This window comes from Alligator mississippiensis, chromosome 14 (assembly GCF_030867095.1).
Source record: "Alligator mississippiensis isolate rAllMis1 chromosome 14, rAllMis1, whole genome shotgun sequence".
In the NCBI taxonomy this organism is placed as follows: domain Eukaryota; kingdom Metazoa; phylum Chordata; order Crocodylia; family Alligatoridae; genus Alligator; species Alligator mississippiensis.
This window is the reverse complement of record NC_081837.1, coordinates 43,697,858-43,724,923: the sequence shown is the minus strand read 5'-3', so window position 1 is coordinate 43,724,923 and position 27,066 is coordinate 43,697,858. Positions and strand designations below refer to the sequence as shown.

Below are 27,066 nucleotides of genomic sequence, written 5' to 3'. Positions count from 1 at the left end.
ACTCGGAACTGATCCCAGTCCCTCCAAATGCTATTATCTGCATTAAGCAATGCTATTAGCTCTTGCAAGAGGTCACTTTGGGTAAGTATATAAAGCTAAGCAAAATACAGCCCAGTCCCTGTTGAGGGCACCTATGCGTTGCCTCGGTGGAAGCAAGTAGTAATAATGGTATCAGTTCAGTAGGAAAGGATGCTGTGGGGCCTGGTTCTGCTCTCGCTGGAACAGAGGAAGAGGAGAACCAGGCCCTATGTTAAAGGGAGTTCATCTTGGGTTTTCCTAACATGTTGAAAATAGATGTCTTACTTAGTGGCTCTTCTTGGGACTCTGTGTGATCAGGAGCCTAGAGATTTAGTACTAAAAATCATGAGGGCTGTTGGAAGAGCAGGAGGCATGTTGGGGGCTGCAATGCTTTGGAGCGGGCAATGGCCACCTCCTCCTTCCAAGAGGAGATCCAAACCCATCCACTGTTAGTTGTGCCCTCTCAGCCAGGGAAATGATTTTGCTGCTTTAAGGAAGCCTCATCTCCAGAGAGGAAATGAAGGCGGGTGGGAGGAAGAGTTGAGAGTAGTCAGTATTGTCTCAGTGGTGTAGGTGCCTAAGTCACTTGGAAAGTCAGAGGCATTTCTAACTTCTAAGGACATGACTACGCAGCAGCCCGTGAGCTTGCGGGCACATGCGTTAAGCCTATGCAGGGGCTGACTGCCCAGCCACGTGAATATGTCTGTATGCGGGTGCAGTTGCATGGGGATGATGCTGGGGTCTACGAGGGCACGTGCTGGCATGCTTAGAGCAGGAGCTGCGCTAGGAGCTTGCTTTGTTGAAGTCACTGAGGCACGTTGGAAAATCCCACCAGAAATGCTCTTTTCACTGACCAGAAAATAACTGTATTTACCTCTGTGCTCATGCCATTAGTCGCTTCCTAATTAGGCCCTGATACATATTACCAGCTATGTTCTTTTGACTTTTTCTATGTCCATGTTATTTCTTGTGAGAGAATCCAGGAAGTCCGGGGCCCAATCTCTTAATAAGAGGGGAATTGTCACAGAGATGTAGGGATAATGCAGTTCTCGTTGACGCAGCGCTCCACTCTTGATAATCTCCAGAGCACACTCTTCTTTTGGTGCAGGTTTGTTACGTAACACATGGGACACTGTTTTCATAGCTGTGTCTGGAGTGGGGGATAGAAGCAAGAAAAATGTTATCAGGCATGTGCATTGCCTGTGGAATCTAATGCTCTATGATTTCAGAAGCGTTTGAAATTGCATCTTATTGTGGAAAATAATGCCTTACTAGAGGTGCTGAAGAAGGAGGAGAAGGAGGAAGAAGAGGAAGAAACTTGAAGTTTATATTAAAAAGGGAGGGATGCTTTTTTGAGTAGGCAGCTGTATTATTTAGTTACTTGGGCCAAAGCATCGGGTAAATTAAACAAACAAAAACTCCACAGGTAAATTCTTAAAGGTATTCAGGGACCCGATTCCCCTTTTTTGGAAGTAGGAGCCATATTTTAAAGGCATTTAGACACCCTTTTCCCATTTTCAAAAGTGTTTTAAAGCACTGCAGTAGCCCAAGTTTCAGTCTTCCTAAGTATTTAAGTCCATTTAAAAAATGAGACTTTTAAGAAAATGTCTGTTAATGTAAGTTCAATCTGTACCGGCTGTTGTAAAACACAGTAACTGAGCATGAAGTCATGAAAGAGGCCACAGCGAGCTAATTTTGTCTTGTGATTGTTATATCAGCAATGTAATTTTGAGAGAGAGTGAACATTTGCAAGGAATGCAGCAGGTATATTGAGTGAAATGCTAGTAGTTCTTTCCTCTCAAAGCTCAAGCTACAAATCTTCAGGAGGGGTTAAACTTTGTGAAAATGTCCAGAGAGCAGTGATTATTTTTCAAGGAAGGAGGCTGTTTTAGTTCAAGAAAAGAAAGAGAAAAGCAGTGTTTCATTACAAACAAAACAAAACAAAAGCAAAACTATTCATTGATTGAAAATATTGACAGATTTGAGCGCTAATTGTTTTCCACTTTTTGCATTGAAGTGATTTTTTATGGCCAACTGTAGAGGGAGTGTGCGAGTGCATGCATGCAGAGATGCTACCCAGCAAGGTCTACATAATAGTGCCTGCCTTACCAGTATTGATGTAGCCCAGGACACAGAGCGTGATGGAAACATTGGCATTCTCAACAACCAGCATCTGCCTCAAGGAGCTGAAAAACCCATCCAAGGCAAACTTAGTTGTAGAGTAGGGAACGGTAAACGGGATCCCAACTTTCCCTAGAGAGACACGCAATGGTTAGCTTGATGTGACTGAAATCCTTCAGTTCACAGACGCAGAGTCATGCCATTTTCACTTTGACTTTCTTTTCAGTAGATGTAAAATGTTGACTTGCGCCAACTAATCCTAGAACCTCAGCAGGCTGAAGGATAACACTAAAATCACTATAACATTTTTATTTCAAAAACTCCTCCAAAATATTCCCAATGAAAATTTCCTGTAACGTGTAGCCTAAACACAACACAGGACAGTAGGTGGGGATCAAAAGGTTTTTTTCCGCATAAATTCTGTATGATTGGCAGAACTCACTTGGGGCTAGTGAGAACCTTGAATCAAATCTGTCTAGCTGTTCCACATGCAAACTCACTAGTCTGCACCTGTGCACCATGTACGGCGAACAAGTAACATCCTGTCTCCTTGTGGCAGGCATTGCTACGTGGATAGTTTGCGAGGAGTCATATTTTACTTCATTTTATTTTTGCTTTGCTTTGCGTTTTCACTGTGGGAAGGAAATGATTGGTGTTTGGTTTTAGTTAGGCAGACTTTTGTGACAGGGAAGCTTCAAGTCAGCAGGACTTGTAGGAGCATCAGGGAAATTCACCATCTGCCTTGGGCCATGATCGAGGTAGAAGTTTTCTGGAAAACAGTAATTTGTGTTGGACTGAGATCCTGGGGAGAAGAGGTGGCTTTGCATGCGGCCTGTCCCTGACCGTGTCACTTCAGGGTGAGGGTTTGCTGGGGAGGGGGAATGATGGATGCCCCAATAGTACATCGCTTCTCCACTGGGAAGCTGCCCTGAAAGTGTATGGTGGGGTACTGGTGCCAGCAGAAGGGGAATCAGTATATAAATCGGGAAGACTTGTATTTGGCATTCAGTAAGCAACATAGTGAATCCAGAGCTGCAGTCACATTACCTAGTTTCTCAGGAGACCCTTTATCTTCCCTTTTGCAGAGTGTTTTCAAACCAAGCTTCTTTAGACAGTGGCAGGGTCTAAGTCGAAGGAAAGATTTGGACACTGACTAGCATTAAGGGTCTCTAGCCTGGGTCCTGCTTACCTGCCAAGGAAGAAACTGCAACGATGCTGCCCCTGCTCTCCTTCAGCATCGGCAAGGCAGAGACGGTCATGGTCACATAGCTGAGAACATTAATCTCCAGGAGCTTTCGCAGGTGCTCAGTGTCTCCCTTGAAGTAGCCAAAGTATGAGCTGCCAATGTGATTGAGGATCAGCATGTCTAGGCCTCCTAAAAGACAAGATTGGGGGCTCTGTAGTGTTACCTGTTATAGAGTGAAGGCATTCTGGATTGACCGTATGGCATTTTTTTTGTCCAGGCCCCACTCAGTCTTGTCTATCCAAACCACTGATGAGATGTATCTTAAAAAGCACTCACAAAATGAAACAGCCTCCCCATTTAATATAAATGAAAAACATATCTAGTCAACATACCAACAGATCATATGTCTACATTGTTTCTAAATAATATCCTTGACATTATTTAGTATGTTCTTATGAGTAAAGTATTAATTAAATGTGGCTGTGGGAGGTAACAGCATTGCAGCATATAGGTTCAGTGGTTCTTCACCTGGGAAGCTCATGACCTGGTCTTTGGTTAGTAAAACTGAGATGGAGATCCGTTGCTAGCACGTGACACTGCCTTACAGAGCTGCTATATTCCAGGCAGCCAATTCTTAACATACCCCACAATTTCTCCGCCTCCTTCACCACCTCCTGTGCAAATGCCATGTTCTCCATGCTGCCACTCACATAGTGTATGGACGCTGCACCCAGCTCTCGACACTGCGTGGAAACCTAACACAAACAAATGGAGCGTTTTAGAGAGGGATTCCCATGTGCGGCTTCATAGGGAAATAAGTTGCTGGTGTAGGTACTCTGGCTGCAAGGGGCTGCACCACAACAATGCTTATCCCATGGTTCTGCCTTTGATTCTGCTTTCTGGAAGTACAGCAAGCACAGAAATGAATTTTTCTCTCTATGGGAAAAGGAACGTGACAAATGCATCATTTGAAAGATCAGAACTGAAGGTGAGCGTGAGCTTCTTTGTTGAAGCACAATTAATTGGATTACCCGGTAAAGACCGGTAACAAGAAGAATTAAATAGGGGTTTTTTTTTGTCAGAATCTCTTATCTGAAAAATAATGTGTCTGAATAAACTCAAGAATTTCTAGGAATAATTTCCTTTGGGCAAAGGCAATGCATGAGAAACTGTATTTAGGAAAGAATGGTCTGGCTCAGTGTGGGTGTAATATTAGGGGTGGTGGGAATACAAGTTGGCAGACAGGCTCAGGCTGGCATCCATTTCGTCCAGTGTTTGGTTTGTTGTGGTGGCGCAGCACCAAACACCTCTAAGGAAGATGCAGGGATCTGCGAGGACAGTCACAAGATTGGTGGGGTGGGCACTGGAAAAAACAAGATCAAAACAAAACAGAAACACGTGTATGTTGGAAAATATGGTGTAGCCTCAACTAAGGGCCATTATTCTGTCTCCATACATTGTGCATGCATGTATGGGTCTGAGCACCCATATATGTTTGATCTGCTATCCCAAATGTGTAATCCTATCTGTGGCCCATGTTTAATGTCATATGCCCATCCCAGTGGTGTCTGAGCATGCTGCAAGCGCTCAGCTTCCACTCACTTTCTGTAGCTTGTCTTCTGTCCGTGCCGTGATCAAAATATGAGATCCCATGCGTGCCAGGTGGTAGGCCATTTGCTCTCCAATTCCACTGCTTGCTCCAGTGACAATCACTCGCTTTCCTTTTAGCATCTCTGAAGAGCCGTGGACAGAGAATGATGCGTATCACAATTATGTCCCTCCCCTTCCCCATCCAGGAACACCTGTGCCCAAGAACCATTGAAACTAACTCTTCCTGGCCCAAACTGGCCAACCTATCCTGCCCGCTTTGTTTCCAAGAGAAGACGTGACCAAGGGAGCAGTGGGCACTACACATATAACTACCACAGTATTGCAATGCACAACTTCTCCCCTATGGAGCCTACTACCTCTGAAGAGCTCTGAGTAGGGCAAAATCGCAGCGTCCCACCACACTGTGGGGGTTTGGATTCAAACTCGACAGCCAACCCTTAGGTCACTGTGTGCGATCACGATTTCCCTCCGTTGATTTCCAAAGGAGTTGTATTCATTTATGCTGGCGCCTATCATGATGATGAGTGCAGTGGAAAATCTAGGTAGCTGGGGCAACTTTGGGCTTGGAGATGTTTAGATCCAGAGCTGAACTGTGTAGTTCACCTCCATCTTGATTCAAATGCAGACGAGACGTTTTATATTTTGTGGTTAAGTTAGGTTTTGCTGAGTGTTTTGTCAAGGTCTATCTGTTTTTTTGTAATAGTTGTAGCATTAACTAAAGGACTAACGGAAACTTTAATATATATCTATATATCTATATCTATATATAGATATAGATATATAGATATATATAAAGCATTATTTCAAATTCGTGGCTTTGAAAGTCCTTGCCAGTCCTAAATATCATCCTCTTATGCCTTCTTGGATGATAACAATGTCTCTCCATACTTGCACTCAAATATGCTATGCCATTTTTTTTTAAATTAGAGAAAACATTAGCTTCTCAACAGTCCTATTCCTAGAGTCACTTTATTTTGAAGGGCCGTGGGCAGGAATTCAAAATCCTCGTGCAACTGTGGTATTTTAGAAGAGACTCATAATAATGCATAACACCTTGCCCTGGTTTGAAAGTACATGCTTATTTGAATAACTTACCTACTTTAAACTCCTGCTTTGCTGAGTAAAAGTAGATGGCCAGCACCAATCCCATCAGGGGAAAAAGACTCTTCAGTAGCAGACCCATGCCACTGCAGACGTGAACGTGAGAGAGAGAAACGCTTCCCGTGTGACCCACGCAATCCTGGCAGGTATAAACGTCCTTGAACACGGGCTGCAAGAAAGGGCAGATTTCAAAATGGTTTCCTTTTCTTTAGTGGCTTGATTACAATCACCTTTCAAATCCGTGCTTAGCTATTTGTCCAGTTTAGCACACATTAACCAAAGCAAGAGTGCCATTTGGACTTTATGCCACCCTTTGCATACTATTCATGCTGTGGTTGGAGCTGCGCCCTCTGAGCATGTTGAAAGAGAGGTAGTCATGTCCTTGGACTCTGCAGATGTGGGTGCAGTTCCCAGTTTTCTTACAAACTTTTGTGGGGAGGGCAGACAAGGTTTTTTGGGTGAATCTGGTATCTTTTATTAGACCAACTCCAATACTGGGAAAAATTCTTAGCAAGCTTTCAGGTATAAATACCCTTTGTCAGGCTGAGGAAGCATTTGGGGAGGGCATTTGCTCTTTCTATGCTTTTGTTTTCTCAGCTGCACAATGCAGGTAATACTTCCCTAGTGCTTGGGGGAGCTGGGGGATAAATGCATTGAGAAATCTCAGCTGCTTGGATACTATACAACTCCAATTGAACGTTGGTGTTTGCAACACAGGCACCACAGTCCCTGGCATTGCTGGTTATTTGTGTAATACTGGGCAACGGACAGGTCTGTACATTCATTAGCACACCAAGTTTAATATCTGTAATAACAGGTGCTAACTTAATGAGCCATAATTAGCACTACTGCACAGTAGTGCCAGTATACATCTTTTACGTGATGCTAATGCACAATAAACTAATTCTATTGTGCATTAGCACGGCTTTTGCCGTGACGCGCTAACGTGCAGTAGAATTAGTCTACTGTGCTTTTAGCATCTTGTGTAGATGCACTCGCCGAGTCCACTGCCTAGGCATAAAGGCCATGAAGGAAGACAGTGGTAGAGTGAGCAAGCAGATAAGTGAGATGCATCTTGTAGTCCTTTAATATTTCCCACCTTGTCATTACTAAGAAAGGGGGCATGTGTGAGTGAGACAGAGTGACCCCTCCCTGGGAAATGGTACTGTAGGTTTTCTGCTAAGGATTTTCTACGGAAGGGCTGAAAGGAGAAGAGAGCGTTCTGGTGCACTGTATTAGGGACGGGGGCAGAGGAAATCAATCTGAATCGCAGGCCGGGGGACCGGGGGGAGCAGCAGGGAGGGCGCGAGGAGACTCCCGTGCTGGCGTGGAGAGAGCTTGAAGAATGCAAACACTAACGCTTCACTAAACACGATCTCTAACCAGAAAGTAATCCTCAGAAACCACCTCTTCTCAGCTGGAAAACAGTGGGATGCTTTGGTAGCTGTGTGGGACTGTGGTGAGTGTTTGGTGAGGACAACTGTGGTGATTATTTGAGGTCAGTTGGGCACTTTTGGGGGGAAATGATATTTCTGTGGGAAACTTGATTGTTGCTTTTGTCGCCCAACTTCTCTTGCAAGTGTCGGTGGCAATATGGTGATACTTGTGTGGAAAATGGTGTGGTGAGATGCCAAGTGTGTGGTGGGAGGGTGACTTCTTTTCACGGGCAAGACTGTGTGCTGTCTCCGTGGTGATTCGGGGACGTTTTCGTGGTCCTGGGTGGGAGTCTGGGGACGTGTGTGGGATTCAGTCATGGCGTGTGGAAATAGGGTGGTTTTGGTGTGAAAAGTGGCGGTGTTGTGCGCTCCCGTGGGGACGCGGCGTGGAACCGTGTGTGGGGCACGGCGCTGTCTGCGGGAAGCGGCGTGCTGACTTGGGACCTGCGGGTGGAAGAGCCGGCCGGCGGGGATTGCGTGCAGCGACTTAGCAACTTTGTGTGGGAAAAGTGTGGAAAAGCGGCGAGAGCGGGGTGGACACCCGGTTGGATGGATGATAGTTGGATAGTTGGCACCCTGCTGCGCTGCAGACCCGCCGGCTCCGGGGGTGCTTGCCCCGGGCACAGGCAGGGCTCGCCGGCACTTGGCTCCATTGCGCCCGCAATGCAGCCAAGCCCCCTGCCCTGTCCCGCACGAGATGCCCCTGCCCTGCCCTGCCCTGCCGCCCGGCACTGCCCGCACCCCGGGGCGGCGGCACCTCGCGGGGCCCCGGGTCCGCAATGCCCGGCGCGGCCACAGGAGGGCGGCTCTGAGCACAGCGCCTTCCCCGCCGTCACGGGCTGCGGCAATGCGCCGACGCGACCACAGGAGGGCAGCACCGAACAGCGTGGTCGTATCCCTTCCGCGGCGCCGCTCCTCGTGGCTGCCGTGCTGAGAGCGCACCACGGGAGGGCAGCACTGAGCCGCGTTTCCTGCACGCCGCGGTGGCTGCCCCGGGGCCGCGGCTCCTGCGGGGGAGGCCGGGAGGAGCCGCCTGACCCCCACGCGGCGCCGGGAGCTCGTCCCAGCCCCGAGCGAGGTGCTGCCGCCCCGGGGTGCGGGCAGTGCCGGGCGGGAGGGCAGGGCAGGGCAGGGGCACCTGGTGCGGGGCAGGGCAGGGAGCTCCCCCCACTGAGCCCGGCGAGCCCTGCCTGTGCCCGGGGCAAGCACCCCCGGAGCCGGCGGGTCTGCAGTGCAGCAGGTCCCGGGGGTCCCCCGCCCCGAGAGGGAGGTCCCGGCTCCCGGCACGAGTCCCGGGCTCTCGGGGGCAGGCCCAGGGCGGGGCAGAGGGGCCATGCCCAGGAAAGCAGGCTCCTGCCTGGGACGGGGCTGGAGGAGGGGGCTGCAGGCGGGCCGTGATGCAGCACGGGGCAGGGCCCTGCCAGGAGGGCAGAGGAGCTCGTGTGCAGTCCTGGGAGCAGGGGGCACCGGTCCCCGGGCTCAGAGGCCCCCCCGGCCGGAGCACGGCTCTGCCCCATCGCAGGGCGGAGGAGGGCGTCCCACAGCGGGGGCCGCTGGCCTGCCCCTCGCGCCGCTCCTGTGCGCCTTCGCACGCGCAAGCTCGTTGTGGCGGTGAGCGGTGTCCTGGGCGCAGCGCGGTGACCCCTGTACGAGGACAGCCGCCCTGGGGCGCTGGTCCGGGTTTTGTCTGGTGGCCGCCCGGCTCGTGGCCCTTTGCCTTTTGGGGCCCCAGGACCAGGGGTCTGAACCAGGCCCCAGGGAGGGTATGTGGGCAGGCAGCCTTCCCTGGGTCCCATGTATCCGCGCTTAGCAGGACACGGCTGTCCAGCTCCCTGAGGACAGCCCGAGGCTGCTGCTGCCCCCCAGCCCCAGGTCTCCACAAGAGCCAGGGGGCCGAGGCACAGTGCTGCGAAGCGCGGGCTGGGGGTCCAGACTCCCTTGTGGCTGGAGCCCCGCTTCTCTGCACCCCTTGGCTGGGGTTGCACAGGAGCTGGGACCCCACAGCCGTCCCTGCTGAGCAACCGGAGAAGACCCTTTCCCACAGCCCAGGGGGATGTGCTGCACGGCTCCGCTTTTTCCAGGCAGCTCCCGTGCTCGGAAACAAAGGCAGACCTCCCGACGTCTCCGGACTCGAGCATGGGCGGCTGGAAGTGTCACCTCTCTGGCATGGCAAATATGATGGCTCTTGAACTGCAGCGGCTGGGTTAGTGCCACTGGGGAAAGCAAGAGTGAAAGCCAGGCCCAGAGGACGCTGGCCCTGTGTAGTGTCAAACCCACAGGCCCTGCCTGAAAACACAGGGCCTTGGCCATTGGGCCACGAGGCAGGCAGGTGCAGCAGGTTTCCCGGGGCTCCCCTTGTAGTGGAGCCAGCGTGGGTCCACAGGGAAAGAGTCGAGGGGTCCAGAAGTGAGAATCTTACCTAGCTAGGTCCTGTGGAGCACAGTGCCGGGCTTTTCCTAGTGTATGCTGAGGGTCTGGGTTCAGGTCCCATCTTTTCCCCCTTTTGTGGGGAGTTGCCTTCCTCTTTTCAATGGAGGGCCTGGGCGTTGCGTGTCAAAGGGACCAGGCCCGGAACATTTTTCAGCCTTCCCCAGTAGTCTGGAGGTAAGGGTACTACCCTCGGTGGCAAAGGTGGTGGGTTCAAGCCCTACTGTGGCTGAATACACAAGAAGGGTGTGTGGGTGGTGGGAAGCTGTGCTGTGATGGGGTGGGAGAAAGAAGTGGGAAATATGTTTTTGCACCCTGAAATTTTTTTTTGCTTTTTCTACCCCTGCACCTCAAAACCAGGCCAAAAAAAAAAACCCGGCAGACACCGGGTGGTTCGGGACGTATCCAATTGGGCTACAGCTCCAAGTCCCCTCCGGCTTTCAATCATGATCACCTCTGAGCACCAGCTGTTAGGCAAGCGCCGGAGGGGAAGTCGGTTGCATACTAGTTGGGGCTAGAGGACTCAAGCCTTGTAGGGACTTGAACCCACAGCCCCTGCCACCAGCGGCAGTGTCCCGAACCACCCTGCTAATAGGCCAGCCTGACACAACCTCTTCCCGCGAGTCTCTTGACCTGCCTCGCCGCCTGCCCTACAAGCAAATAGGCATTGTGCACCTGCCCCGAGGCTTAAAAGGGTCAGACAAACCCACAGTAGCGCTCCACCACTGTGCACCACCAGCCAGCTCTGCTAAACCCTCTCCTCTTGGCCCCTTGACCTGTCACCTGCACTGTGCACCCCTGCACTGGTTGCTGCGGTGGGCTACATAGCACCCGGGGGCTGCCCTCTCCTCTCCTCTCCCCCCTGCCTGGGCAGGGCCCCTCTTTTCCGCCGCTCCCTGCAACGAGGCGGCTCCTGCTGCTAAAACCTGCAGCAACAACCAGCGCAGCCCATGTGCACCCCGGCCCTGAGCCCGGCTGGGGGCTACAAGAGGGGCTCTCAGGGCTCTCCCGCTCCGCTGTGTCCCGGGGTAGACAGTGATGTACCGGGGCACGGCCACTCTCTGCACATTCACCGCTCCCGAAACAGCTGCCGGGTGCAAGGGCCCCGCGCTACAGCCCAGCCCAGCCCAGGGTTTCCTTTCTCCTGACTCCGCACCCTCCTGCCTCGGGGCCTCCCCGGCCCCCGGCTCGTCTCCCCAGGGAGCCTCTCGCCCCGGTGCTGCCCCGGCCTGGGCACGAGGCGATGGCCCGCCGGCCCGCCTCGCCCCGCACGAGCTGCCCCTGCCCTGCCCTGCCCTGCCCGCCCGGCTCCCGCACCAAGGACAGCCCCGGCGGCGGGCGGGCGGGACGAGCTGGCTCGTTGCAGCCGTGCAGGGCAGGACCCGGGGCGGCAGCACCTCGCCCCGGCCGGGCTGGGCCGGGCTCCCCGCGCTCCCCCGCACCAAGCGCAGCCCCGGGGCAGCTCGCTCGCCTTCGGGGAAGGCTGCTCCGGCCCTTCAGCCAGGCCCCGCCCCCCGCCCCGGCCTCCAATCGCGGCTGCTCGGCCAGGGCTCAGCACCAATCGCAGCCCCGGGTCCAAGCCCTGGGCGGGGCTGGGTTTTACTGCGCATGTTCCGGCTGCTGCCTTGCTGGACGGGCGCGGGCTGCCCCGGGGCTGCGCTTGGTGCGGGGGAGCGCGGGGAGCCCGGCCCAGCCCGGCCGGGGCGAGGTGCTGCCGCCCCGGGCGGCGCTGGGCTCCTGCCCTGCACGGCTGCAACGAGCAAGCTCGTCCCGCCCGCCCGCCGCCGGGGCTGCCCTTGGTGCGGGAGCCGGGCGGGCAGGGCAGGGGCAGCTCGTGCGGGGCGAGGCGGGCCGGCGGGCCATCGCCTCGTGCCCAGGCCGGGGCAGCACCGGGGCGAGAGGCTCGTTCGCCAAAAGCCTGGCTCCGAGCACGAGCTGTGTTACTGCCCCCGGGGGAGACGAGCCGGGGGCCGGGGAGGCCCCGAGGCAGGAGGGTGCGGAGTCCGGAGAAGGCAAACCCTGGGCTGGGCAGGGCTGGGCTGTAGCGCGGGGCCCTTGCACCCGGCAGCTGTTTCGGGGGCGGTGAATGTGCAGAGGGTGGCCGTGCCCCGGTACATCACTGTCTACCCCGGGACACAGCGGAGCGGGTGAGCGCGGGGCGGCCGCCTGCCCTGGGAGCCCCTCTTGTAGCCCCAGCCGGGCTCAGGGCCCGGGTGCACATGGGCTGCGCTGGTTGTTGCTGCAGGTTTTAGGGAGCAGCAGACAAGAGGGAACCTGCCCAGGGTGGGGGGAGAGGAGAGGAGAGGAGAGGAGAGGGCAGCCCACGAGTGCGATGTAGCCCATCACAGCAGCCAGTGCAGGGGTGCACGTCCAGGTCTCCCCACACTTTTGTGAGGAGTCACCTTCCTCTTTCAATGGAGGGGCCTGGGCGGTGCGTGTCAAAGGGACCAGGCCCGGAACATCTTTTAGCCTTCCCCAGTAGTCTGGAGGTAAGGGTGCTACCCTAGGTGGCAAAGGTGGTGGGTTCAAGCCCCACCTAAGCTGGAGCTGTCATGCCCTTGGTTGGGCAGTGAGTCCTTGGTTCCCTGGTGCCTGTGGCCTGGTGCTCACAAAGAGGTGGTGAAGGGTTGTTGGACGGTAAGTAAGCTGCGATGGGGTGGTGTAAGGTGGGGGGGAGGATGGGATGGGGGGGGTAGGTAGATGGGAGGAGGTTGGGAGGGTGCAAGGAGGGAGATGTGAGGCAGAGAGGAGAAGGAGGAAAAGAAAAGAAAAAAAGGCTTAAAAGAAGTTTTTTTGCACTTGAAAAGAAGTTCTCTTTCCTTTTTTCAGGGCCTCCTCTTTTCTTTTTCTTCCTCCTCCCCCCCCCTTCTCTTCCTCCTGCTCCCCCACTCACCCCCCACCCCAGCCTCCCCACACTTGGGCCACAGCCCTGCTTGACCTCCTGTGCCTGCACCCGGCCACAGGCACCAGGGACTCACCAACCACTGGCAGGCCCGAGGGCTCCAGCCACAGTGGGGCTTGAACCCACCACCTTTGCCACCTAGGGTAACACCCTTACCTCCAGACTACTGGGGAAGGCTGAAAAATGTTCCGGGCCTGGTCCCTTTGACACGCACCGCCCAGGCCCCTCCATTGAAAGAGGGAGGTGACTCCCCACAAAAGGGAAAAAGATGGGACCTGAACGCTGATCCTCAGCACCCCCAGGGAAACACCCTGCACTGTGCACCACAAGACGTGGCTGGTTTCAGGCCTCACTTCTGGGCCCCTTGACTCTTTCCCTGCAGACCCGCACTGGCCCCACTACAAGGGGAGCCCTGGGAAGGCCATCGCCCCCGCCTGCCTCATGGCCTGGTGGCCAAGGCCCCGTGCTGTCAGACAGGGCCTGTGGCTTTGACTCCACACAGGGCCAGGGTCCTCTGGACCTGGCTTTCACTCTTGCTTTCCCCAGCGGCGCTTGCCCAGACACTGCGGGCCAAGGGCCTTCATATTTGCCATGTCGGAAAGGACTTCTTCCAGCTGCCCGCGCTCGAGTCCAGAGACATCGGGCTGGAGGCCGGGATCTGGCTTTGTTTCCGGACATGGGACCTGCCCAGAAAAAGCAGAGCTCCACTGCACGTCCCCCCTGGGCTGCGGGGAAGGGTCTTCTCCCGCTGCTCAGCAGGGACCACTGCGATGTCCCAGCTCCTGTGCGACCCCAGCCAAGGGGTGCAAAGAAGCGAGGCTCGGAGGCCTCCAGCCACAAAGGAGTCTGGACCCCAAGCCTGGCTTCGCAGCACCGTGCCCGGCCCCCTGGCTCTCAGGGAGACCTGGGGCTGGGGAGCAGCCCTCGGGGAGCTGGACAGCTGTGTCCTGCAGAGCGCGGATACGTGGGGACGCAGGGAAGGCCACCTGCCCACATACCCTCCCTGGGGCCTGGCCCGTGGAAAGGCCCACGGCCAAATCTCAGCATAGAAAAGCCCCAGCCACGAGGTGCAGTTTTGTAGACCATTCATTGTGCGACTGTGCACATCTTAGGCCTACCTGTTCCTACTGATTTGATGTTAGCCACGCCAACTACCTTTATGATCGTTTGGACAAAGGACTGTCCTCACAAGCTACAGCCTAAGCAAGCTACAGCCAAACCACAAACAGAATGGAGCACAAACCTGCATTTCTACACTAACACCGAAAACTGCTCAACAACCCTACACACTGCCTTCAGTCACATCTATTCTGATCCATTGCTTAACTAGACAAACCAAACAACCTGCAAAACCCTTGCCTGGTGCATATCAAACTGCACAACTAGCACAAAGCCTCAACCTCCTTCCACACAATCGGGGCCAATGCAAGACCAAGTGCACGGTGCAACTTGAAGCGTGCGGCTGCTTGCTCCCAATGGGCGTTTCAAAGTGTAGAGAAGCGTGGCGTGGTGTGGTGGTATTCATCCCACGACTGGGCAGTGAGCATTAGGGGCTATAGGCTCTACAGGCGGGATAGAGAAAGGAAGGCAGGGAGGGGGTGTGGCGCTCTATGTCAGAGAGCAATACACATCTTCTGCCAGCAAAATGGGGTCGGACGAGGGGCAAGCTGAAGTGCTCTGGGTCAAGACACAAGGGGGTCGTGGGGGGGGATTTAATGGTGGGGGTCTACTACAGACCCCCCAACCAAGGGGAGGAGCTGGACCAGGAATTCTCAGGCCAGCTTGCAGAGGCACTTAAGGCAAGGGATGTAGTTATCATGGGTGATCTATACCTCGACATCTGCTGGGAGGAGCAGTCAGCCAGGTCGGACTGATCCAGGAGGTTCCTGGCCAAGATACAGGACCTCCGCTTAACCCAGGAGGTGCACAGTCCCATCAGAGGAAATGCCCTGTTGGACCTGGTCCTGGCCACAGGCGATGATCTGGTAAGAGGGCTCCAGGTCCTTGACCACCTGGAGCGATCATCGCTTGCTGGAATTCATCACCCAGCGCAGGGTGACAAGGGCCTGCAGCAAGGCGGTAGCCCTAGACTTCAAGAGGGCCATCTTCAGCGAGTTGAGGAGATGGGTGGGAGAGGCGCTGGGGTTCTCGAGGGCAGGGGAACTCAGTGCCCAAGATGTGTGCTCGTTCCTTAAGGAGACGATACTCAGGGCCCAAGGGGTGACAATCCCAACAAGAATCAAGGCAAGTACCCGAAAGTTTCCCTGGCTCACCAAGGACGTCCGGGAATGCCTGGTTGCCAAAAAGGCGGCGTACACCTGGTGGAATCGGGGGGCTATCTCCAAAGAAGAGTATACCTCCACTGCTCGGGCCTGTAGGGGGGCTGTTAGGAAAGCTAAGGCGGACATAGAGCTAGGACTAGCGTCCAAGATCAAAGATAATAAAAAGTCCTTTTTCAAATATATAGGGAGGATGAAGAAGGCACCAGGAAACGTGGGGCCCCTGCAAGATGCGCCGGGCAATCTGGTGGTTACGCCAGAGGAGAAGGCAGACCTCTTTAACAAATTCTTCACCTCTGTTTTCTTGTGCAGGGACTGGGACTACCCCACCATGTTTCAAGATGAATTCAAGGGGAATGCCTCAAGACCTAAGGTTGAGGAGGACCGGGTTAGAGTGCTTCTGGAGGGGCTGGACGTGTTCAGACCAGCAGGTTCAGATGCTCTCCACCCCAGGGTGTTGAGGGAGCTAGCTGGGGTTATTGCAGGGCCCTTGGCACGGCTTTATGAGCGCTCGTGGTGCTCGGCCAGGTGCCAGATGACTGGAAGATAGCCAGTGTGGTCCCCATCTTTAAGAAAGGGAGGAGGGAGGACCCGGGCAACTATAGGCCCTTCAGTCTTACCTCAATCCTGGGGAAACTCTTTGAGAAGATCATCAAGGAGCACATCTGTGACGGGTTGGCATCGGGGATGATGCTCAAGGGCAACCAGCATGGTTTCATTAAGGGCAGGTCATGCCAGACCAACCTGTTTAAGAGTTTTAAAGAGTTGGGAGCCCAGGAAGAGTGCCTGTGCCTTAAGGAAATGATCCTTCGGACACAGAGGGAGACGATCCTGATGCAAGGAAAAAGGGGGAAAGGGGCCAAGAGGCTTCCTTGGCTGACCAGAGAAATCCAGAGCAGTCTACGGGCTAAAAGGGGGGCATATAAAAAGTGGAAATGGGGAAAGATTACTAAAGAGGAGTATACCTCCTCTGCTCACGCTTGTAGGGAGGCAGTTAGACACGCCAAAGCTACCATGGAGCTGAGGATGGCATCCCAAGTTAAGGTTAACAAAAAATTGTTCTTTAGATATAGAGAGGGAGTAAAAGGATAGGGAGTCAAAGGAAGGCCCAGGGTGGAATAGGACCTCTACTCAATGGGCAGAAGCAACTGGTGACGGACAGGGGGGACAAGGCTGGACTCCTCAATGAGTTCTTTGCCTGTGTTTCTAAGCGAGGGGCAAGACAAGGCTCTCACTGGGATTGTAGAGAGGCAGCAGCAGGGCTCCAGACTACCAAGCGTAGACCCTGAGATGGTGCAGAGGCACTCGGAGGAACTGGATGCGTTTAAGTCGGCAGGCCCGGATGAGCTCCATCCGAGGGTACTGAAGGCACAGGCTGACGTCATTGCGCAGCCACTGGTGGGAATATTTCAACACTCATGGCGCACGGGCCAGGTCCTGGAGGACTGAAAAGGGCCAATGTGGTCCCCATTTTCAAGAAGGGGAGGAAGGAGGACCTGGGCAACTATAGGCCAGTCAGTGTCACCTCCATCCTTGGCAAAGTCTTTGAAAAAATTATCAAGGCTCACATTTGCGAGAGCCCGGCAGGACAAACTATGCTGAGGGGAAACCAGCACGGGTTCGTAGCAGGTAAATCATGCCTGACTAATCTAGTCTCTTTTTATGACCAGGTTACAAAACACCTGGATGCAGGAGTAGGGGTTGACGTTATTTACTTAGACTTCAGGAAGGCCTTTGATACGGTATCCCACCCCATACTGGTGAACAAGTTAAGAGGCTGTGACTTGGATGACTACACAGTCCGGTGGGTAGCAAATTGGCTAGAGGGTCGCACCCAGAGAGTCGTGGTGGATGGGTCGGTCTCGACCTGGAAAGGTGTGGGCAGCAGAGTCCCGCAGGGCTCGGTCCTAGGACCAATACTCTTCAATGTCTTCATCAGCGACTTGGACAAGGGAGTGAAGTGTACTCTGTCCAAGTCTGCAGATGACACAAAACTGTGGGGAGATGTGGACACGGCGGGGGGCAGGGAACAACTACAAGCAGACCTGGACAGGTTGGACATATAGGCGGAAAACAACAGAGTGCAATTCAACAAGGAGAAATGCAAAGTGCTGCACCTAGGGACGAAAAATGTCCAGCATACCTACTGCCTAGAAAATGACCTGCTTGGTGGCACAGAAGCGGAAAGGGATCTTGGAGTCCTAGTGTCAGTTTGACAAAGTCATCAGAAAAGCCAATGGCACTTTATCGTGCATCAGCAGATGCATGACGAACAGAACCAAGGAGGTGATACTTCCCCTCTACCAGGCGCTGGTCAGACCGCAGTTGGAGTACTGCGTGCAATTTTGGGCGCTGCACTTCAAGAGGGATGTGGATAACCTGGAGAGGGTCCAGAGAAGGGCCACTCGTATGGTTAAGGGCCTGCAGACCAAGCCCTATGAGGAGAGACTAGGGCACCTAGACCTCTTCAGCCTCCGCAAGAGGAGGTTGAGAGGTGACCTTGTGGCTGCCTATAAGTGCATCACGGGGGCACAGAAGGGAATTGGTGAGGCATTGACTCCAAGATGAACATGGGCCGACAATACGAGGTCACAGTTGGCAGGGCTAACCGGACCCTATCGTGCATTCACAGATGCATCTCAAGTAGGGCCAAGGGGGTGATCCTCTCCCTCTACGCGACACTGGTCAGGCCACAGCTGGAGTACTGTGTCCAGTTCTGGGCACCCCACTTCAAGAGGGATGTGGACAACATTGAGAGGGTCCAGAGGAAGGCCACCCGCATGATCGGGGACAGCAGGGCACACCCTACGAGGAGAGGCTACGGGACCTGAACCTGTTCAGCCTTCACAAGAGAAGGCTGAGGGGGGACCTGGTGACCATCTATAAACTCACTAGGGGGGACCAGAAGAGTTTGGGGAGACCTTGTTTCCCCTAGCGCCCCCCGGGATAACAAGGAATAACGGCCACAAGTTGTTGGAGGGTAGGTTTAGATTAGACATCCGTAGGAACTACTTCCCAGTCAGGGCGGCTAGGATCTGGAACCAAATGCGAAGGGAAGTGGTGCTGGCTCCTACTCTGGGGGTCTTTCAGAAGCGGCTTGATGCCTACCTGGCTGGGGTCATTTGAGCCTAGTTTCCCTCCTGCCGAGGCAGGGGGTCGGACTTGAAGATCTACAAGGTCCCTTCCGACCCGACTTCTAAGATTCTATGAAGCACTCAACAGTCCCGATCTGTACTTCTGTAAGCAGACGTTAAACATTCCCCTTCCTCCTGCCCACCCCAACCCACACTTGTTGTTCCCGAGCTTTCTTCTCTTGCTTCTGTTCCTTCTTCTCCACCTGCCCTTCAGGGACCTGCATGAGTACACAAAACAGAACTGGAGCTGGCTGGCAACGAATCCCACAACTCAGGAAAAATAGAGTAAAAAGTATCTCCCAGTGCCCATCGTACTCTCGAGCTTGGTGTCCTTTAAAAACAAGGGGGATGTGACATACCTCCGGTTTACTAAAAGAGGATGAGTACCACCCTAGCACTTACCCACTTATGACAACAGCAGGACCTAAGACACAAATCCTGTGTGTGCGCCTGCCCCAGGGCTCCCACCTTCCACAAGGCGCTAATCACAAGGTCGACAACTTGGGGATGCAACTTGCAGAGGACAGACACCGTGTCCAAACTCCCTTACCTTTCCCTCCTGCTGGGCGGGCAGGGGTTTCTTCCCTCCTTTGTGGTTAACGCCTGCCCATCTGCAGGCTTGTCTGCTTCTCCTTTTGGGGGTTTAAAAAACAGACAGACACTGGATTTAAGTCACCACGTCAGAGGACGAGACTACAGGCCCCAACTTCTCTCCCTCTTTTACTCTCAGAGTAAGTCAGAGCTCTCAAAGGACCCGAAAAAGGTTCCAAGTGCCCACACTGCATGGGGGGATGTAATGAAACCCCAGATACCAGCAGTGAGCAGGGGAAGGAACAGATGGCCACTTGCAGAAGGAACAAACTTGGACCTGAGTGGCGGCAAGCTCACAATGCTCACTGTACTAAAGAGCTCCCTGCCTTGGAAAAGGAAGTGGGAGACGACATAACTCTCGTTTACAGGATCCTGACTACTCCACCTAAAACCTATCCGTGTATGACACCATCAGAAGCTAAGACACAAATCCTGTTTAGAAGGAAGTGTCAGGAACCCAACTTTCTGGGGCCCACCGATTCCAAGGTCTAGGGCTCAGTGACGGAATAAAATTAAAAACACAAAATAAAATAAAAAAGAGTCACCACATCGAAACTCCCTTACTTTTCCTGGGCTAGCATGGCTTTCTTCCCTCCTTGGCAGCTAATGCCTGCTTGTGTGTCATCTTTCCTGCTTCTCCTGCCAGGGCCTATACTAAGCAGAGACAGACGCTGACCACCTTGCAGGATGGGTCTGTGGGTAATAACCTGGCTCCCTGTCTTACATGAATCTGCTGCTGATCTGTCCTCTGTCGATGGAAATGGGGAAGTGCAGATATCTGCGGGCTCGGCTGCCGACATCTGGGCCAGCCAGAAGGAGAGTGCAAAGGGCAAGGACTCTGCACAGAACTGCTAGGGCGGCACCATGAACAGTGACCACAAACACCGAAAACCCTGCTTACAGGGCAGTGCTCCCCGCACACAGCTGGCAGCTGGGGCATGAAGCCCGGAGACAACCTGCAAAGCCCTGAATGACAGCTGACAAGTGCCCCAGGAGGTCTCCATCAGGGGTCAAAGCTGCCCCGTGGACAGAAGGGCCAGACAAGACAGAAGGGCCACGACTTAGGTCTGCCACCACAGAAGCCACACAGCCGAAAGGGCTAAAGGAGGCCTCCTCCCCCACGGTCAGAGCGGGTGGGGGTGCAGCCCTGTTTACAGGGTGCGGGGGGCATCTCCTAGTGCCAGGAGCAGCAGAACAGAGGAGCAGAGACCTGGACCTGAGTTACAGGAAGGTCACTAAGGCCGGGCTCCTGCGGGGGGAGACGTGGAGCGAGTCAGCCCCGGCGGAGGCACAGCCCGGCCCGGCCGCCCCATCCCCGTCCCCGTCCCCTCCCCGGCCCGGCGCCCCGCGCTCCAGCCGCCACCCCCGCACCCAGCACACGCCCCGCGCCGCTAGACCCGTCTCCACGCACCGCGCGGCGGGCGCACCACGACGGACACTGCCGCTCCCGCCCGCTCGCGGACGTTTGCTGTCGCACGGCGCGGAGCCCAGGTCCGCGGGCAGAGCGCTCCGGGGCGCGGCGGCCCGAGCCCGGCACAGGGCGAGGCGAGCCGTGCCTGTCCCGCTGCAGGCGCAGCCCGCCGAGCCCCGCTCCGCTCCGCTGCGGCCGCCCTGGGCCTGCGTCCCTGGTCCAGGGCCCGTGCCCTCTGCCCCGGCCGGGCCGCTGCCTCCGACCCGCCCCGTGCCCGCAGCGCAGAGGGGCCGCCGCTGCCGCTGCCCCGCGCCCCAGCCCCGCCGCGCCGCGCCGCGCCCCGCATACAGCCGCCTCCGCAGCCTCCCGCCCGCGCCCGCAAGCCCCGCTGCGACCTGGTCGCTGCCGCCGCACAAAGCGCCCCTCTGCGCACAGCTGGACGGGGCCGCCGGAGGCCGTGCCCGCAGCGCGGGGCGTGCGGCGGACAGACGCGGCCTGGCAGCCGGGCGGGCCCCGCGCAGCCGCGCCTCCTGTCCGGCCCTCGCCCGCCTCCCCGCGCCGCCGCCGCCGCTTGTTGTGGGAGCGCAGGGACGTACCGGAGCCCTTGTCCTGTCCCGGCAGCGCACAGGGGCTCTGACCGGAGAGGTCCCGGCTTCGCAGCACTGCCCGGGCGGGAGGCGGGTTTCCCCTCGCCGCGCTCACACCGCCGACCCGGCTCCCCCACCCTCTCGGCGCGCTGCTACCGCCCGTGGTAGCAGCATCTCTGGTCTGGCCCTGGGCCAAAATCCCTCCCTGCCCGGCCGGCCAGATCGCTCCCCTTCACACATCCTCAATAGAGCTGCAGACACTGCACCTGCTGCGCTGTCTGAAAGGAAAAGGCTACAGGGATTCTGCCCCCTTCATCCTCCCCTGACTCCATCAACTTGAAAGAAGATATTGGTGATGTTGGTGTAACAAGACAGAATGGAGCTCTCTTTTGGGTAGACAAGTTGCTTATCTGAAGGCAAGGTCATTGTCTTGTCTGCTTGGAGCAGTCAGTCAGTGAAGCCTGCCGTGGGCTCGCCGTGCGAAACAGAAATCCCTTTTGGGCAGACAAGGGCCTCGCTTGGCCCCTTGCTCAGCAAGATGACACTGTGGTGTGACCCTGCCCTGGACACTGGCCAGGATATTAAGAACTGACTAGAGATGTGGGGTGCCTAACCAGAGGCTTTGAAAGAGCCCAGGTTTTCAGCAAGTGTGGAAACCCCTGCAGCTGTATGAAAATCACAGCTTTGCCAGAGGCTTCATGGCGGGCACTCAAAACCACAGGGCAATGTTGAAACCTCTGCCCCTCCCCACACAGTGAAGATCAAGGCGTGAACTTCTCTATTAGAGCAAAAGTGAGAGCCAGGGTAGCATAGGGAGGAGAGCAGCATTATAACCACGGCTCCTCCGTGCTGGAATAAATGCTGAAACAGCATGAGCACCGATCCCTTCCCCATCGACTGGCGCTGCACTTGCAGGCACGAGGAGGAGAGGCATCTTCTATTTGGGCTTGGGCTTAAGATGCTCAGCAGCCAGGCGGCTGGGAGTCAGCCCACAGGAACACTAGATTTGTATCTTATACACTACATTAATCAGAAGCCCCTACTTAGTCAAGTGAGGCGTCTTGTTTTTTCAATTGTTACAAGATATGCATGCCCTTCCTGCTGCCAAGTTGCCAGAGAAATGTGCTGGCTGTCATGGACTTAACATTTCCCTAATATTTAAAGTAATACGTTTGAAGAATCAATATAGTTCTCAAAATAAAAATGAATGAGAAAATGGGTTTGGCTCCCCCAAACTGAGCAGCCCCTCAGGGATGACATGGGTAGAGCTGGCTGAAAGCCTCGGACATTACATAAAACAGCCAAGGGGGGCAGGACCACAGCTGGGCTTAAGGGACTCACGAAAACCTGAAGGCAGTTGGGGATCCACACAGTCGTTCTCCTTCTTGTAACGATGACAATGCAGCTTCCCACTGCCAGGACCCAACCCTTAGAAAAAAAAGCCCCCACCCTGCCATTAGACTTGTACTAAAGGCATTCAGAGAAGAAGGTCTGAAACACCTGGACTGAAAAAAAAACCCAAGTACCTCACAAGTCTGAGAATTTTATTTTCATTCGGACCACGTATTCCTTTTGAGACAAGGAGCAGCTGAACTTCAACAGATTACACCGAAGCACCACAACGTCACTATACTTTACCTCAAATAACTCAGGACTGCTTTCCTACAGTGCATTAACCATTGTAAACCAATGACTAGGAACCATGCGTTACACATTCTTTTCCCACTGGTCCATCAGAAGAGGAAATATTTGCATTGCACAAGTAAGAACACAGATCGGATCGGCAGACTGAATTAAAAAGTTCATCCTTCAGCCAGCTCGCAACAGGAAAGGCCCATAGCCAAATTTCAGCACAGAAAAGTACCAGCCACGAGGTGAAGTTTCTTAGACAGTTTATTGTTCAACTGTGCACATCTTAGGCCCGTTTGCTCCTGCCGGTTTGATGTTGACCACGCCAACTACCTTTATGATTGTTTGGACACAGGACAAGAAATTTGTCCTTGTGGAGCTGGAGGTTAAACACGAACACCCTGAAGCCTTAACGTACAGATGCAAATATATTTATTGCCTCACAAACAGCCTCAAATTGGCCCCGCAAGCTACATCCTACGCAAAGCTACAGCCAAACCACAAACAGAACTGAGCACAAACCTGAATTTCTATACTAACACCAAGAACCACTCAATGAGCCAAACAAGAACACCCTATACGCTGCCTTGGATTGCATCTATTCTGATCCACTGCTTAACTAGCAAAGCCAAACAACCTACGAAACCCTTCACTGCTGCATATCAAAATACACAACTAGCACAAAGCCTCAACCTCCCTGCACACAATTGGGGCCAACCCAAGACCGAGTGCACGGTGCAATTTGAAGCGTGCGGCTGCTTGCCCCTAATGGGTGTTTGGAAGTGTAGAGAGGCACTCAGCAGTCTCCATCTGAACTTCTCTAAGCAGACATTAAACATTCCCCTTCCTTCTGCCCACCCCAACCCACACTTCTTGTTCCCGAGCTTTCTTCTCTTGCTTCCGTTCCTTCTTCTCCGGCTGCCCTTCAGGGACCTGCGCGAGTACACAAAACAGAACTGGGGTTGGCTGGCAACGAAACCCACACCCCAGGAAAAATAGACTAAAATGTAGCTCCTAGTACCCATCGTACTCTCGAGATTGGTGTCCTTTAAAAACAAGGGGGATGTGACATACCTCCAGTTTACTAAAAGAGAATGAGTACCGCCCTAGCAGTTACCCGTGTATGACAACAGCAGGACCTAACACATGAATCCTGTGTGTGCGGCTGCCCCAGGGCTCCCACCTTCCACAAGGCACTAATCACAAGGTTGACAACTTGGGGATGCAACCTGCAGAGAGGACAGACACCGTGTCCAGACTCCCTTACCTTTACGTCCCTTACGCTGAGCGGGCGGGGATTTCTTCCTTCCTCAGTTGGTTGTCTGTGGTCTTCTCTGCTTAGAAGGAAGTGTCAGGAACCCAACTTTATGGGGCCCACCGATTCCAAGGTCCACGGCTCAGTGACGGAGTAAAACTGAAAATACAAAATAAAATAAAAAAAGTCAACACTTCGAAACTCCCTTACTTTTCCTGGGTTTCCATGGTTTTCTTCCCTCCTTGGCAGCTGATGCCTGCTTGTGTGTCATCTTTCCTGCTTCTCCTACCAGGGCCTATACTAAGCAGAGACAGATGCTGACCACCTTGCAGGATGGGTCTGGGGGTCACAACTTGGCTCCCTTTCTTACCTGAATCTGCTGCCGATCTGTCCTCCGTCGATGGAAATGGGGAAGTGCAGATATCTGTGGGCTCGGCTGCTGACATCTGGGCCAGCCAGAAGGAGACTGCAAAGGGCAAGGACTCTGCACGGAACCGCTAGGGCGGCACCATGAACGGTGACCACAAACACTCAAAACCCTGCTTACAGGGCCGTGCTCCCCGCACACAGCTGTCTGGTGGGGCATGAAGCCCGGAGACAACCTGCAAAGCCCTCAGTGCCACCTGACAAGTGCACCAAGTGGTCTCGATCAGGGGTCAAAGCTGCCCCATGTCTGGGGACATCAGGGCCACGACTGCAGCCTCCTGCCATGGGAGCCACAGAGCCCAAAGGGCTAAACGAGGCCTCCTCCCCCACGGTCAGAGCGGGTCAGGGTGCAGCCATGTTTACAGGGTGCGGAGGGGCATCTCATAGTGCCAGGAGCAGCAGAACAGAGGAGCAGAGACCTGGACCTGAGTTACAGGGAGGTCACTAAGCCTCGGGGTCCCAGCGCACTCAGTGTCCTCCAGAAGCCTGCAACCTCCCCTGTAGTCTGTGGGCATCGTCTCCGGCCAACCTCAGCAAGTGGAATGAGACCTGATACGAATCAAGGGGAGCGCTCAGCGGGAGGGCAGCACTGAGCCGGGTTTCCTCCATGCAGGGTGCGGATGCCCCATGACACGTGTGATACCCGCACTAACGACACATACTCGTGTGTGGAGCTGTGCAAGGGTGAGAGATGAATACCTACATCACTATCACCATGGACAGAGACAGAGGGACACACGTAGTAACAGGATCACTGGGTTAATGAGGGTGTGTAACACACGCACACACAGACACACACACACTATCTGCATATACAGACCCCGCCGTACTGGATACATCTGTGCACAATGTAAGGTTCCCGGAGCACGCACGCACTAATAACACCGTCCCTTCAGCTCCCCGCTCTCAGCTTCACACTATTGACACCGAGGCTCCCAAACTCCCCTGGAACTGAAGCGATGTCCGGCGCTGCTCCCGGAACCGCAACACGTGTGCATTTCTTTCTCGGTCAAGCTGGTGCCTGGCGAGGCGCTCGCTGGAGAGGATTCAGCGCCGGCCGAGAAGCAAAGGCCCGTCGTGCACCCCCTGCACCACCGCCCACCACGTCGAGGAGCCAGGGAGGCTGCGCAGGCGGCAGGCGGGGAGGAAAGGGGCCCCGGGACAGACAAGCAGCTTCGCGCTGCAGCACCCCCGCAGAGGAGAGCCCCACGGGCCCCGCGCACGGCGGCACCTGCCCAGTGTCGCGCACGACCCGCCGTGGTCGCCACAGCACGTGCCGCAGCGCCCCGGATCTGCCCGCCGGCCCGGCCCAGCAGCGCCCCGTGGCTCCGCGCCGCCCGTGCGCGCACCCGCGGAGCTGCGGACTCGGACAGGGAGGCCCGGCTCCTGGTCCCGCCTCCCTCGGCACAGGCCAATCAGAGCGAAGAAGGGCGGAGCGGCCGTCACCCGGCCAAGGGGCCGTTCCACCCAATCGCCTCCCGGCTCCTGTTGGCCAATGGGAACACGAGCCTTGGATCCCGGCGCTGGCGCTCTCCCCGGCCCGGAGTCGATGTCGCGCATCGTGTGTCCGCCCGAGCAGCGCCACCCCGCCTGCCCCGGCCGCGGGCACCGCCCGAGGGACCCTCGAGACAGCTTTTGTTCTCCTTCTCTCTCTGCCTCGATCTCCCGCCTGCCCGAGCTGCAGGCGCGGGGCGCGGAGCCGCTGTCCCTCTCTCTGCCCTCAGCTCTCGGCTGCAAAGCCCGGCTTGAGCCCTAGGGCAGTAGCACAGGGCAGGGGTTTCGGTTGAAGCGCAGGGAGGGCGGCACGGAGCCGGCTTCGTCCCGGGTCCTTCCCTCCGGGCTCCACGCCCCGCTCCAGCCCCAGGCGGGCAGCGCGGAGCCGGCTCGGGTGCCCGCCCGGGTGTCCCCGCCGCAATGCCCGGCGCGGCCACAGGAGGGCGGCTCTGAGCAGGGCTTGGGCTCCGACTTCACGGGCTGCAGCAATGCGCCGACGCGGCCACAGGAGGGCAGCACCGAGCAGCGGGGTCGTCTCCCCTCCGCCGCGGTAAGAGCGAAGCACCGGAGGGCAGCACTGAGCCGGGTGTCCTCCATACCGCGGGTGCTGGCCTGGGGGAGCCGCTGCCTGGCGGGGCCGGGAGCTCGTCCCAGCCCGGAGCGAGCTGCTGCCGCCCCGGGGTGCGGCCAGTGCCGGGCGGGAGGGAGGGCAGGTTAGGGCAGGACAGGGGCCCCTCGTGCGGGGCACGGCAGGGAGCTCCCCCCGCTGAGCCCAGCGAGCCCTGCCTGTGCCCGAGGCAAGCACCACCGGAGCCGGCGGGTCTGCAGTGCAGCAGGTCCCGGGGGTCCCCCGCCCCGAGAGGGAGATCCCGGCTCCCGGCACGAGTCCCGGGTCTCGGGGGCAGGCCCAGGGCGGGGGCAAGGCTCCTTGGGGCGGAGGGGCCGTGCCCAGGAGAGCAGGCTCCTGCCTGGGACGGGGCTGGAGGAGGGGGCTGCAGGCGGGTCTGTCTCCAGCTCGTGCCCGGGGGGGTCGTGATCCAGCACCGGGCAGGGCCCTGCCAGGAGGGCAGAGGAGCTCGTGTGCAGTCCTGGGGGCAGGGGGCACCGGTCCCCGGGCTCAGAGGCCCCCCCGGCCGGAGCACGGCTCTGCCCCAGCGCAGGGCGGAGGAGGGCGTCCCACAGCGGGGGCCGCTGGCCTGCCCCTCGCGCCGCCCCTGTGCGCCTTCGCACGCACAAGCTCGTTGGGGCGGTGAGCGGTGTCCTGGACGCAGCGCGGTGACCCCTGTACGAGGACAGCCGCCCTGGGGTGCTGATCTGGGGATGCTGACCTGGGGTGCTGATCTGGGGATTGCCCAGTGTCTGCCGGCTTGTGGCCCTTTGTATTTTGGGGCCCCAGAGGCAGCTCTGCAGCTGGACCTTGCTTTAGATGAGGCCCCAGGGGAGAGTATTTGGGCAGGC

At 56.0% G+C, this 27,066-nt stretch overlaps 1 protein-coding gene and 1 long non-coding RNA gene across 3 annotated transcripts; both read right to left on the bottom strand.

Annotated features, from left to right (window-relative positions):
* Positions 1-861: 861 nt before the first annotated feature.
* On the bottom strand, positions 862-19,402 carry LOC132244891 (11-beta-hydroxysteroid dehydrogenase 1-like). Of its 2 annotated transcripts, XM_059717620.1 has the most exons (8): positions 19,371-19,402; positions 18,766-18,847; positions 6,032-6,206; positions 4,928-5,058; positions 3,969-4,080; positions 3,329-3,514; positions 2,128-2,271; positions 862-1,168 (listed from the first exon to the last, which is right to left on the bottom strand). In XM_059717620.1, exons 1-8 carry the CDS (start codon positions 19,385-19,387, stop codon positions 948-950), a joined length of 1,068 nt encoding a protein of 355 aa, XP_059573603.1. In that variant the 5' UTR covers positions 19,388-19,402; the 3' UTR covers positions 862-947. The 2 variants fall into 2 exon arrangements, with proteins under 2 accessions (XP_059573603.1, XP_059573604.1); XM_059717621.1 differs by lacking the exon at positions 4,928-5,058 and having other exon boundaries at positions 6,036-6,206.
* Positions 19,403-22,327: 2,925 nt separating this feature from the next.
* Positions 22,328-25,845, bottom strand: LOC132244892 (uncharacterized). The gene is made up of 2 exons (XR_009456721.1): positions 23,701-25,845; positions 22,328-23,366 (listed from the first exon to the last, which is right to left on the bottom strand). It is a non-coding gene; the product is annotated as an uncharacterized LOC132244892 (long non-coding RNA).
* Positions 25,846-27,066: the final 1,221 nt, after the last annotated feature.